Below are 14410 nucleotides of genomic sequence, written 5' to 3'. Positions count from 1 at the left end.
ATTTCATGATCTAACACCCTTTGCAGTAAGGCACGCCTCCTGCACCGTGTTATACGCTGAGTTGGCGTCACGTGGGGTAAGGCGCGCCCCTTGAGACGTGTCTTATGCTAATGGATACACGTATGAACGGGTGATGGTAGGTTAGTCATTAAGGGTATGACGTGACGCAGGGGCCGCGCCTTACCTGTGATTTTGACACGCGTCAGAAAGGCGCAGACCATGTCCCACGCTATACCCTTAATTATCAAATTACCCCCGTCCGTTCACACTCATCCCTCCCTATAAATACCCCAATTCTCAATCACTTTCATCACACCAAATCCTCTCAACTTCTCTCAAATACTCTTATATTCTATTATTAAGGTATATTTTATTATATTTAGTTTTTTTAGTAATTTATTTAATTATTTTAATTGCTAAATATTTTATTTAATTAATTTTTTTTTGCATACATAAAATGGAAGGCGGTCTACTTTGGTTGGATAGAAATCATATATCTCGACACTTTGCTAATACGGTAATATTTTAACGTTTTAATTTAATTAATTAATTAATTTAATGCATGATTATCAGTTTAAAAATTAATTTGTGTGATTATTTATTTTTTAGGAGAGAGATTGTATATTAGATCATTTTATTAGGAACCTTAAGTTAGTTATACCTACTCGTGTAATATCGTATTTAGTAAAGGCTGGATTCAGTCACCTAGGTAGATATCAGGGTCACTGTAAGATAAAACCATACCTTATTTCTGCCTTAGTAGAGCGGTGGAGGCCGGAGACCCACACATTTCATCTTCCGTGCGGAGAGTGCACGATCACGCTTGAGGATGTTTCTATGTACCTGGGGCTTCCGGTGGAACGTTGTTCGATAGTTCGAACGCTGTATAAATTAATGGCAACAATGATGTTAAAAATCTGTACTGAAACGACGAGATTCTTCTACTATTTCCAACATGAACCTTCCTCGAAATCTTCGTTATCAACTCATCAAGAGTTATGTTTCTCTTGAATGATATTTTAACACGCTCATTTGATACGAATACAACGCCGATTTCATCTTCTCGAATTTCTCCATCATAATAAACAATAGCTGAAAGTCACGTCATTCTTAGAGTTTAAAAGTGCAACAATATTATATCTGCAAAAAAAACAACATAAACAAACCTGATTAAATAAATAATATATGACCAAAAATATAACAGAATAAATTTTTTACACATAAACGTAAATAATTTAAATAATATATTTTTTTATTATTGCTTGCACCGTAAAAATATTTCGACGTATTCTCCCACTTTCTAATTCTACAAACACATAAATTAATTGAAAACAATTAGTATAATATTTTTTCAAATAATCATATATAACTATAAAATAAATATTATAACAAAATTACCTTATAACGAAAGATCGAGTAAACTTCTGAATTAAATATAAGATGATTGTCAGATGTTATTTACTAATTCAAATGATTGTTGGTGAGAGAGTTTACGGGAGACAGCTATTTATATCCGAGAGAAGATGCCTTAAAGCCGAGAAGTTTGAGAAAATAATGCAATGCGCGGTCCTTGCACCGTGCCTTGCATGATGCATGTTTGATAATTGAGATATTTGAATAGCGCGACCTTTGTCCCGCGCTATATCTTATGTTGCGTAAAGCGCGACTCCTGTCCCGCGCCATACACACGTGTATCCATGTCAGCATAAGGCGCCTCAGGGGACACCTTACCCCACGTGGCGCCAAATCAGCGTATAACGCGGTACAGGGACGCGCCTTACTGCAAAGGACGTTAGATCGGGAAATATAATCTGACTGATGTCTGATCGAGAATATTAAATTAAAAATATGATTTTTTTTTGGAAAACACCTAACAATATTCATATTATATACGTCATATTTTATGTTTATAATAATTCGAGAAAATAATTAATGATGTAAAGTTCGTTTTGTTTAGGTCAAGGGTGTACGGACATTGACCAATAACATCCAATTCCCGTGGAATCAATCATCCCAACACGCTTTGTTGGCCACGAGACAATGACCAAACAAAAACAATTTTTAGTTTTCATGTTGGCTGAACTCTCCATTATCTTTTTTTCTCTTATAAATATTTAAATACATAATGATAAATTAATTAAAAAAAACTATTAATAATATATTAAATAATATTTTATATATAATATTATTTAGATAATATTTTTATCACTTGTTCATCAAATTTTTTAACAGAATGCTAACGAATTTTATTTTTAGGTGACTAAACTTTTCCAGATAATAATTTATTAATTTTAAATTATTTTTCTTTCTTTAACCCTAAATTTGAAAGAGAGCAAAGCCCATGATTGAAACACGTGCTTCGATGACTGAACCTCCCGCTTGTGCTTAACACGACCGAATCATTTTTGCCTAATATGTAATAATAATTTCATTAAAACACACATGATTCTTTATAAATACCATGTTTTTGGGTTTTTCTAGTAATGTAACATTGCACGACTATTTAATCTATCATCATTCCTTTTAAGTTTAAATATATATTTAATGCTTAAAATAAATATATTTTTAAAATGATACTCAAATTTTTATTTTATCAATTATCTTAGTAGATTACTCAATTAACTTTTGATGAAGTGATAACATAAAATTATGTCTTTTTTCAATGATAATGTTTACTGTAAATATTTAACAAAACTTTAAAATTTACAAAAAAAAATTAGATTAAGTAAAAGGTGAAAATATAATTTTTATATTAAAACAAGTTAAAATATCAAATACATTCAATTAATGTGTAGGACAATTAAAAATTCATTATTTTTATAAATATTAAAATATACATTTAGGTTTAAAGTTGAAGTTTTGTAATAAAAGATTATCGTGATAAAAGAAAATATTGTATCATTTGAAAAGCTTGTTTCAATAAAAGAATAAACACTTATTTGATCTTTTTTTTTTACTGAAATTAGGTACAAAATAAAGAAAATGAATGAAAACTATGAAAAAGAGTGAAATATCATATTTTTACACTCCTACAAAATGAATGAAATTTTATCTCGGGATAAAATGAATAACATATTAAAAGTGTGAATAAATAAATATATAAACAAATGAGTAAAGTTAGAGTATTCAATTGCATAAAAATTATTAAAATTGGTAACTACTTTTTTAATATGTATAATTTATTGATAGATTAATCTTTAATTAATTTGGTAGCTGTTTTGCCTACTCACATAATTAAGTGATTAGTTTTAAATAAGAGAAGAATGGTAAGTATCCGACGACGTTGTATATATTTTTATGGTAATATAATGGTATAATTTATTTAGTGGTCCATAACTATACAAATTTACTTCACTAATGCATGGAAAACGCGCCCTTTATTTTACAATATTTACCAGCTTTCACCTTGCTCGGTGGCTACTCGCAAGTTTTACTAATAAATGGAAGCATACCCTACTGGCAGAGACAGGGGAAAAAAAAGCTTAGTTGGTAGGTTAGGTTGGTGAGCAGTCAACATTAACAAGTCTTTGCCGACAGCAAATTCTGTGTCTCCACTTTAATCTTAATTAATTACAAGACAGACAAGACCCCAGTGACTTCTGACTGGTAAAAACCCAACAAATGTTACTCCACTTTATCTATATTTTTGTTCATCTTTATAAAGTTTTAACTGTTTAGCACGTTAGTGGGTGATTTGAATCTAATTCCATCAATGCTTTAAACAAAGATAGTTCAAAGATTAAAGCTCAAAATGCTTTTCTAAGACCATATATATATATATATATATATATTTGAGTCTGTATTAACATCATGGATTCATGAGACTCGGAATGTTTAAAAGATAACCCCAAATATGATTTGATGGCAAAAGTCTGATCTTTCTCCTACACAGAAAACCAAAGCTTGGAAAATGACATTCACTTTCATGGCGGGGTTCCAATCTCCCAATGGCGCACAAAAAAGGACATGGGACTTGTACAAGTGCTCCTCCAGCTTGAAAGGCCTTGTCTCAGGGTCCTTCCGAGGTCGCTGACCCACGTATCGAAACTCGGTTCGCCATCCACCCGACTGGCTCAAGGAACATATTGCGAGACGACACACAACCTTGCCGAAAACTTTCACTTCCTTTGGATTCTTCTGCCAAATTCCTCTGCAATCATGGTCCAACAATGCTAACGGCCAACCATCTTATGGTGGTCTTTCCAGTCCCATAATATCTTTCTCCAATGCTCCTGCCAACAAATATAAGACATTCAGCACAATTATATCTTAAGTTCATAGTCCAACTTACAATAATTGGTTGAACACATGTTTTGATAGGTGAACGCCAAGAAAATACTCTGGAATTGACTTTACTATATGTCCAGACATTTCTGATAAAAATGTAATTTAACCAACTAATTTCAGAGAAGTGGTGATTATACTTTGGATCTGATTTCGGTTTTCAACCTGTCGAAATGATTGATTGCATTGCAAGTCACAAAAACTAAACACAGTACGCATACACAGAAGGCAGAGATATTGTCCAGTTTCGGTATTATGGTCCAGACAATTACCGGTTTTGACAGAAAACATGTCCGAACTTGGAACCAAGTTCAGTTTGCAGAAAGACCCTGTAGATGAGTATATATATGCACAAATTGGACATGTTTGAAATCTATAAAGACAGCAAGGGATCCAAACTCCACATTTGAAATAATATTGAAATCTATGGAACCAGCTGCATCTTAAGATCTAAATAGATACAATATGACAAACTTTTTCAGACAGAAAGGTAACTGTCTTTACATGCTTAGATACTTCATAAAATGGCGGATTTGGACCGCAAATGAAACTGCATTTTCCGGGTTATTAAGAACACAAATCTAAATTGTGAGTTCCATAAATCAAAAAACTAGAAGGTGGCATACAAGCCAAACCAGATTACATAACTTCAACATTAGTCAAGAGGCAGGTCTCTGGGGCATAAGTGTTTTATGTTAAAAGAATGGCTTGTTTGTAAACCTCAAAAGAATATACAGTCGAGATATGTTCATAAAACGAGAGAAATCATAAAGCTTCCCCTTTATAGGTGTATTATTTTTTGTAAAAGAACGCTAGAGGAAAAAAATACAGTGCTCTTCCTGTTTCGTAACTTCTATTCATGCAGGCATCTATATATCTTTACACACAAGAAGAGTTTTCTTTCTCAAAAAGAAAAGAAAAGAGTTTTCTGCAAATCGAAAAGCCCCAAAGATCATGCTAAGGGGGTGGTAAATGCTCGAACTGTGAGGTTGCCAGTGGTAGGAATACAAAAATGGAGAAAAGAAACTAGTGAAAAGAATTCATTTTTTCCCCAAATATATAAAGAAATGGGAGAAAGGAAAAACGTTACACTGAGGATGTTTCCACAAGAACCTCATTTAGCACATCATCCTCACCGTTTACCAATTTGAAAAGCTCTACATCCTTGTCTTCGTCACTGGAAAAAACCCTCCGGTTGAGCTTGGAGTGCGCTGCGATGAATAACAACTTTTGAGCCCTCTCCATGCCTACTCTTGAATGTCCATGAGCACCTATCCGTCTCAACAAAGACCAGTTGCATTTGAATCCGCACGAGGTTGCATGGAGGAAAATAAGCCTAACTGCGACTTTCCCTAATGACTTGAACTCGGTAAGATACGTTTCCCAAACAAGCCTACCGCTTTGGGGATTAGCAGTTTTCATTTTCCCAGTGATAGGATCTCTTTCCTTCATCTGCACAGCTCGAGCATATACCGGATCAAGCCCTTCTGTTCTCCATTTCATAAGTTCCATAAGAGCAATATGAGCCTCCTCCCTTGATACAAGCCTGGTTATCAGCTTATCGACATCCTTTTCTTGCTCAACTGTCAAGTATTTGAAAGGGGGAAGGTATTTCCCACTCATATCTTTGATCAAATAAAGTGGATCGAGTATATATGCAGCAGCCCAAGCCGGGTGGTAGTTCTTCCTGAACCGCCTTTCAATCAGTTTCTCTACTGGACCTTCTGCAATGTGAAATTTCGAACACCAATCCTTCACCTTGGTTCTGAGATCTTCCCAAAGCGGTAGACATTGCCCAACTAATGGTCTTTCATTTTCAATCTCTTGTACCATTTCCTTGATCAATTTAACCAATGAATGCACTGCCTCTAAATCATTCCAAAACCCCATATCTCGAATCATCTCAGCAACTTCTCCAGCGACCGGATCTTCCATGGATACCATTTTATATGTTTCGTCAAGCAAAACCAACTGAATTGCCCGAGCAGAGTTCAATATATCTTCAATCATTGTATAAACATGTCCAAAGTTCAAGCTCTCGTGATCACGCAAAGGCACCCTCAAGAACTCAGTACTCCCACACTCGTGTAACAGATACTTTTCAAAGCTAATTCGAAATTGAGGAGTGATATTTATGAAATTTGCAAGTTTCAAGGCGTTATCGGTCACTGTCTTGAACAAAGGAACCTCCTTGTTAAAGTCCTTAATCAAACTATTAAAACCCTGGAACTGACAACAAAGATTAACCATCCAATGGTGCTGATTCTCCAAATTCCTCAATGCTTTAGCCTTAAACTTGTCAGCAACAATCCCTGCACACTGCTGCACGGCATTCCCGCAAATTCCGGTCACCGTTTCCCACATCACCTCCTCTGCATATTCTGAAGGAACAAAACCACTAACAAAAGCTGCCCTTCTATACAAACTAGTCCCATTAGGCAAATTCACGGTCAAGTTCACCAAGCTCCGCTCGCCACTAGAAACGCTCCTAACTTTCCACCCATCAGATGAAACCTGGAAGAACATAGCATCTCTAATCCTGGCCTCGGATTCTGCTTTCACTTCCTCATACTTAACATCCAATCTACTCCCAGCAAGCTCCCTGCTTGAAACTGGCGGTAACCCGACCTGATTAAGAAAAACTCTGAACTTTGGATGTTCAAGACTCGAAAATGAAACCGACCCACAACACTCATAAATCCAATCAGCTAATAAATCAATTGCACGCTCAATCTGGGATTTGCTTAAAGTTGGCCCAGGTGATATTTTAGGAGATTTTAGCTTCTTTACACTATCTTCCAACATAGCCAAAGCACCTAAATCCTCTTTACCTCCAGATAAAACCAAATGATGTTGATTTTGTGGCGCGAAACTTCCATCACTCGCCGTCACAACTGCCCCAGGCGACGGCGAGTAAGCTAACTCCCCAAATGATCTTGAAGGATCAACAATAGCCAACGGAGTAGCCTCATAAGAGTAACCCGGACCAGAACCGGATGCGTCAAGGTCCTGGCCAGTGGCAGTTACCGTGACCGAAGAAGGCCGTTTTCTATTATTTTGAGTAGCGGTTCCAACTGCTAGCGTTGTCGGAGATGGAGAAACAGAAGAAATGGGTTTAGCAAAAGCGTTAAAGTTGGGACATGTTCCCCTCTTTAGATGTTCTGAAGCTGTTCTTGAAGGATTAGACGCTGAGAAAACAGCGTCGCACAAAGAGCATCGGAGTTTTACAGCTTTGGGGAGTCCGGTATCGGTATTACGAACAAGCATGGGTTCGAGATATGCCCAATACCATGCTCCTTTACCTTTTGTAGCCTTGGTTCGAACCGTCCCTAACCCTTCGTATCTTTTTTGCACGGCCTTGGCTGCTAACTCATCAGCCGAGACTGAGTCTACTGGAGTCGTCGTTGAATTAGTCGTGGCAGCCATTGCAGAGGGACTTAAATGAAAATAATGGAAAATTTAGCAACTCCTTTTTGGAGTTTCACTGAATTGTTCTGCTTATTGTCTCTGTTGCTGTGGATATCGTCGCGGTTATTATCATCATTTTTCCTGCTAGTTTCTGAGGATTATATAAAAAAACTGCGTCTCATGGTGTCTCGCATTTAGCCGGGAAAATCCGCCGGCGCTGTCGGATCCTGATTTCCCGATGACTCCCCATGCAGAGTAGTCTTTTTTTATTTTAACCGAAGAAAATTCGAAGCAAGAGACAGTGAGGGGGTAAGATAAGACCGTATGAAAGAAAATAAGGGGGTACATGACTGGGTGAGTGAGACGGTGTAACGCGCGAGCACGTGCCGTCGGGTGAGCGTGGGGGAAGAGTTAAAGATTGCAATGTTGATGAAAACTGGTGCACAATAAGGGCAACATCAGAGTCCCACGTCGATCAGGTGATTGGAGAGTATAATGGACGCGCCTTAAAGGGTTCTGCTTTTGCTATAACCCTCGTGTTTTTTACTTCAAATTTTAGCTTAATACTTAAAATGGCTCCTATACCTTAATAAAATTTACACTTTAACCCCTTTATTCTTATCTTTTATCAATTTGGTTCCTTGATTTTTCATTATGTGTTTCACGTTATTTCTTTGAAGTTTTATGTCTAAAATTACCTTGTGACCTAATCAAGTTTTATATGTATAATTTTACAGCTAATCATGGGTCAATACATATTATTTTCAATCTTGTGGTAACCCCACATACGTATATTTGGGGGTGGTTTCCCATTGAATTATTCATAGCAGACCCCCTTGAAAGCAGTTTGCAAATTTGGTCAAGCTTTTGCTATCAACTTTCCTTTGTAATCGTTAATGCTTTAGCCAATGGAATTTTACTTCTTATAAGAAAAAATAATATACATTTTAAGAAAAACAATAACCACTTTTTTCTCAAATGTTTATGTTAAATTTCCATTCAAATTATGATATCGTCTATGGTTAATTAGTTAGTTTTAGGGTTAATAAATATACCAGTGTTACTATGAAATTACTATTTTTTTACAGTCAGTATAACAAAAAAACGAATTTATATTTTCTACAAGTTTTGAGTAACAACTACTAATACAAGTGATGTCCAGACAGCCATCAACTTTGATGAGTAAATAATTTTAGAGAAGGGAAGGGTTTGTCATCAACCACAACCTAATTAACAATTCGGTAAAGTACACAAATGGTCCCTCGAATATAGCACGGTACTTTGTTAAGTTCTCCCACTATTAAAAATTACAAAAGGGTCTCTAACTATAAGATATTATTTTGTTAAGTCTCCCGACTATTAAAAGTAACAAAATGATCACCCAACTATTCATATGTTCCAAACTCATCATTTTATGTTAAAAACTGACGATTGTTTGAGTTGGATGTTAACATGTTGATTGTGATATGATAAAATCATATTTTAGTGATGTCTATTGGCACTGTCATTGCTTTCAATCACTGGCTCGACGTCATAATGTTTCAAGCACTGACTCGATGATATAATGTAAATTGAGAGTCGATATAAAAAATACAACTCAAACAGTTCTAGGATCAAATTTTGTCATATCTCGGTCAACATGTTAACTTTCAGCTCAGACGACCGCTAATTTTTTAATAAAAAATGATGAGTTTAGAATATATAAATATTAAAGTGACTATTTTGTAACTTTTAATGGTTGGAGAATCCAACAAAGTAGTTTCTTGTTTTTAGAAGATCATTTATTATTTTTTAATAATTAATTGATTCAATAAAATAATACTATATAACTGGAGGATCATTTATGTACATTACCCTTAACGATATTAGTTACAAATAATAAGAAAGTGCAAAATTATAAAGTAACAATGCTGTGGAGTAGGCCCTAAATACCCATTAGCAGCCCCACTCTTTATTGTACAAAAGGTCAAACCAAAACCAACACCTTCTTCACCAATTCTTGTCTTATATAATATAATATATTTTTTAATAATTTTAACTGATTATAAGATAATATATATTTAAGATATTTCTCAATTATTCATAACATACATATATTTTGTAGATATAATTATTTAAATTTAGATATTATATGAAGAATAACACTCTCTTTATCAGTAAAATATTCACTAGATTCAACATAATATATTTTTTAAATTGATATCACGAATTAATCAAATTTAATTAATAACAACTTTATTACTTTAGATTTAATGAAAATTATGAGAAAAGTCATTAGCAATTTCCCTCTTTATATGAAAGTCAGGGAAGGAGGGCCAATCCCTCTCAAACTTTGTTTTTCAAATTACAAAGTCCACATCATTAATATACCCACAAATCTTTTGCGTGAAACGTCTCCATCTAATCCCATTTCTTTTGTTTTTATACATTTAACTATTATAATATTGTATATTTATATAATTTATTTTAATTAGTATGAAGAGATTATAAGGTAGTGTCTGTGCAAAATTTCTTTATCATTGATAACGAGTATATTTAGGGACGGAGCCAGAATTAAATATTGGCAGGAGTCGAAATATTAGACTATTCAAGAAAAATATAAAGACTTATTAGGTATTTAAACTCAAAATTCAGCATGAACCAAAGTACGTTAGTGATTAAGAGATTGTTGTTATCATTGAGGTCCCGAGTTTAAGCACATAAGTAGGGGTATGGGCATTTATTGTTAAATAGTTGAAAGTCTATGTACAGATATTACATTGTATTAACCATAAATAAATAAAAAAAACTCAAAACTCAGAAGACAACTTCAAATTTGTCTAATATTTAAACTTAGATTGACTTAAATTGTAATTAGACCAAAAATTTGAGAACACAGACTTATCATTCTTTAGTTCGACCCCTACTTGATTAAATATTTAATAGTTTTTTATATTTTTAAATTTAAATATTTATTTTTACATAAACCAAAATACTATTAAACAAAAATTATATCAAATATATAATTTTTAACAGGGACTGGGCCCCCTTAGGCCCTAAAGGAGCTCCATCCTTAAATACCCATCTTACAAACACAACTATTCAAACTCAATATCTTAAAGGATAACAACACCATTATCCACATGTTAATTTTTTTGTTACTTTTTTATTTATTTTATCATATTACATTCATGTTCATATTACTATATATTAATTTTTTTTAAACTCGCATTATCTGTTAAAAGAATGTTTTATGGTAAAAAATATTTTTAAAAAATCATTTGATAACGATTATAGGTTTAGAGAAAATTAGGTATAATTTATACTAAACATAGGTTCTAGATAATTATTTTATTTAAAAATTATATATAAATATAAAAAATAAAAGTGTCATTCTAATAATAACCATAATTAAATAAAAAACATTTCAAAGGGCCAAATTGGAAACTTTAGTTGAAGGAGATAGGTTCAGCGTTGGCCATCAAATGGATTCTATTATCCAAAACAGAACTGATTTGAAGCCTTTGAATTCTGAATAAAGTGGACCAAACCCCATTTGGTTGAAGCCACTAAATTTGACCCAAAAGTATGTTGTGAACTCAAGAACACACTGATATGAATTGAAGATGATAAACCTGTATTTTCACTGAATAACAAGAAAATTACAGTAACTAAGAAGAAGATAGAAGGGAGATAGGATAGAAGAAACACAGAGAAGACGAGAGAGAATTAGAGAGGAAAGAGGATAACAGATTTCAACAATATTTTTCATCCTTTCCTTCTATCTTCTATTGCCTTTAATATCCAGCTAATGTAACCACCAAACGAATCGATTTTGGAATGCCCTTTCTTACGTGTATTCTTCCTCACCATTTGCTGACTTGGCAATGATTGATGTGCGTGCTGAGTTGGCATGGACTGCTCTTGGGTCATAACAATACCCTCATCTTGGAAAAGAACCTTGTCCTCAAGGTTCGAAGCAGATGTTGAGCCTGAATTTTCCAACCGTGGTTGTGGAGTGATCAGTTGTAGAAGAATGTCATGACATGGCTTAAGCATGGCTGCATGAACAACTCGATGTAGTCGAGGAGATGCATGTAGCTCCGGCTTATACGTCCCAATACTCATCCTTTGAAGAATGTCGTAGAGTCTGAAATAATTGGGTCCAATATCGTGCTGCTTGTGAAACCAAAGTGACCTCTGACAATATGATTGCAAGCATAAAAACATCCAACTACCAACTTGCAGGGTATTATCTCGACGCTTATGGTCAACTTGCATTTTCATTCTTTGTTGTTCTCGAGTTAAATTTGACTCTAATCCTAGCCACAATGTATCTCGTTGTATCAACAATCTATCTCCTCCAAAATTTGGATCAATATTCTCATGATTTCTCCAATTCTGATGCATAACATTACTCCCATCTCTGAATAGGACCTTGTCCACAAGGTCCCAAGTAAAATTTGCTTTCCGAAACTCCTCCATAGTCATCCAATTAGTTGTCTCATTACATAGATCCTCCCATTGAACTAACACTTCAGGCTCCAGAACTCCATTTATCATTAATTCCCATGGTGCTAGAAAATGAAACAGTTTGTATTTATCATCAATTGTTTCTGACATCAATAGTGGTATGATTTGCGTACCCATAGATCGCACACATTTCTTAAGAGAAAACATACGAACATGGGAAATTCTTGAAGTTGTGCGCACATCCAGTTTATATCCAACACTTTCAATCCATTCAAGACCACCGAATGACCCAAAGTACATTCGACTTAACTGCGGATTGCTCTGAAAGCAAAGTGGTAGCTGCCGGTTTGGTTGTAATTTGTCAAAAACCAAATCGCTTGTTACACTTGCCTCATGATTAATACCATCTTTGCTCGGTGCTAACCTGTTTGCATTTCAATCAAATACTTAATCCATCCGAAGTTGTCGAAGTCCTTTGGTAGGTTAGCATAATAACAATATCCTGATAAAGCTTGTCCCCCACTGCTTCGAAAAACAATTGCCGGTAAATGTTTACCAATAAACGTATCACTTTGAGCATTCACTTCATTCCAAGCTAACAAATAGTTGATATATTGCGGATCTTCAACAACTGTCTCGATATGTTTTGCAAGTTTAACAAGTCCATCAGCTTTAACAAAATTAATTATAGCGCTAAGGATTTGATCACCATCTCCATAAACATCAATATGAAGCCTCCAAAAGAAGAACCACTGAGAAATGAAAATGACGGTAATGAATTCAAAAATTCTAATGATTTGAGGCATATACTTTTCCATTAGCAGAAGCCTAAACTTGGAAGGATCATTAAACTTAACCAGCACCTTCATATGTGGAAACACCCATGAATGAATCCCTCTAAACTTTTCCCAAATATGAACAATTAGAAACATGAAATTCCTAACAGATAATCTCTTATATGCAACTCCCATAAGCTGTAATTTATATCCATTGTCAGGAACATACGATGCACACAACATCCAAGAATTTAATCTTAGATACCTAACGATATGAAAACTTAATTCAAAGTGATGGTTTCCACACTTACTGCCATTGACATGATTTTGGATGCTCCTCACATGTAGGTTCCCCATCTCATTTGGTAACTGCTCTTGTAATTTAATATTCTGATCTTCAATCGGAATTTCTGTTGTTTCCACAGGTTTAGATGAACCTATGATTCCCGTTATATCACTTGGAAAATCAATTTTCTCACTGTTTCGATTTGTTTGGTCTTCAACGCCAAATTTCTTTGGTGTTGGCAAATCGTCGAACATGTAGTGAGCATTTATGCTTAAGTCATTTTGTTTAGCATCAACTTTCTCAGATCCATCGATTTCAGGGTGTTCATTGAACGTCAGCCCCAACTGCATTGAGATTGCAGTTATTTGACACATTACATCCTGAAGAATTTGATGGGTCTTTTCGTTTACTTGCTTCTGCTCCTCAGCATGAGCTTCAAGAGAACCCAATAGTTGTTCGTGGCGAGCGACAGTCTCCTGCAAACTTTTAATGGCCTCTGTTTCATTCATCATAGCTCAATCTCTCAACGGCAGCACCAATGTTGTGAACTCAAGAACACACTGATATGAATTGAAGATGATAAACCTGTATTTTCACTGAATAACAAGAAAATTACAGTAACTAAGAAGAAGATAGAAGGGAGATAGGATAGAAGAAACACAGAGAAGACGAGAGAGAATTAGAGAGGAAAGAGGATAACAGATTTCAACAATATTTTTCATCCTTTCCTTCTATCTTCTATTGCCTTTAATATCCAGCTAATGTAACCACCAAACGAATCGATTTTGGAATGCCCTTTCTTACGTGTATTCTTCCTCACCATTTACTGACTTGGCAATGATTGATGTGCGTGCTGAGTTGGCATGGACTGCTCTTGGGTCATAACAAAGTATGAAACTGGGAGCCCGAGAAGGGAATGAAGATTGTGGAAAATCTGGGTATAAATTAGATTTTGTAGCATGAAAAGAAAATATTAAAAACATGAACATACCACCAAGTTAAGAGCTTAGAGGAGCTGCAGTTTAAAGCTAACCACATGAGTTTTGTTGTATGCTTATTTGGCTATTTTAATGCAGATTCTATACTGAAAGGACACACCATTATTCCACTTTACCATACTAACAAAGATGTGACGTTGAAATAAGATATTCATGAGTCGTCAAGTGCGAACCGGTATGCTGAAGAGGCTGCTCCAGAGAATCAC

The 14410-nt window shown here is 34.8% G+C and overlaps 1 protein-coding gene across 3 annotated transcripts; it reads right to left on the bottom strand.

Annotated features, from left to right (window-relative positions):
* Window positions 1–3843: 3843 nt before the first annotated feature.
* LOC120155189 lies at window positions 3844–7992 on the bottom strand. Of its 3 annotated transcripts, none has more exons than XM_039166772.1 (2): window positions 5375–7992; window positions 3844–4232 (listed from the first exon to the last, which is right to left on the bottom strand). In XM_039166772.1, the coding sequence occupies exons 1-2, from the start codon at window positions 7708–7710 to the stop codon at window positions 4157–4159; spliced, it is 2412 nt and encodes an 803-aa protein (XP_039022703.1). In that variant the 5' UTR covers window positions 7711–7992; the 3' UTR covers window positions 3844–4156. The 3 variants fall into 3 exon arrangements, with proteins under 3 accessions (XP_039022703.1, XP_039022705.1, XP_039022704.1); XM_039166774.1 differs by having other exon boundaries at window positions 5421–7992; XM_039166773.1 differs by lacking the exon at window positions 3844–4232 and having other exon boundaries at window positions 5337–7992.
* Window positions 7993–14410: the final 6418 nt, after the last annotated feature.

Source organism: Hibiscus syriacus, unplaced genomic scaffold (genome assembly GCF_006381635.1).
Source record: "Hibiscus syriacus cultivar Baekdansim isolate YM2019G1 unplaced genomic scaffold, ASM638163v2 tig00111166_pilon, whole genome shotgun sequence".
Classification (NCBI taxonomy): Eukaryota; Viridiplantae; Streptophyta; class Magnoliopsida; order Malvales; family Malvaceae; genus Hibiscus; species Hibiscus syriacus.
Note: the sequence above shows the minus strand (reverse complement) of the source record. Positions and strands in the feature narration are given on the sequence as shown.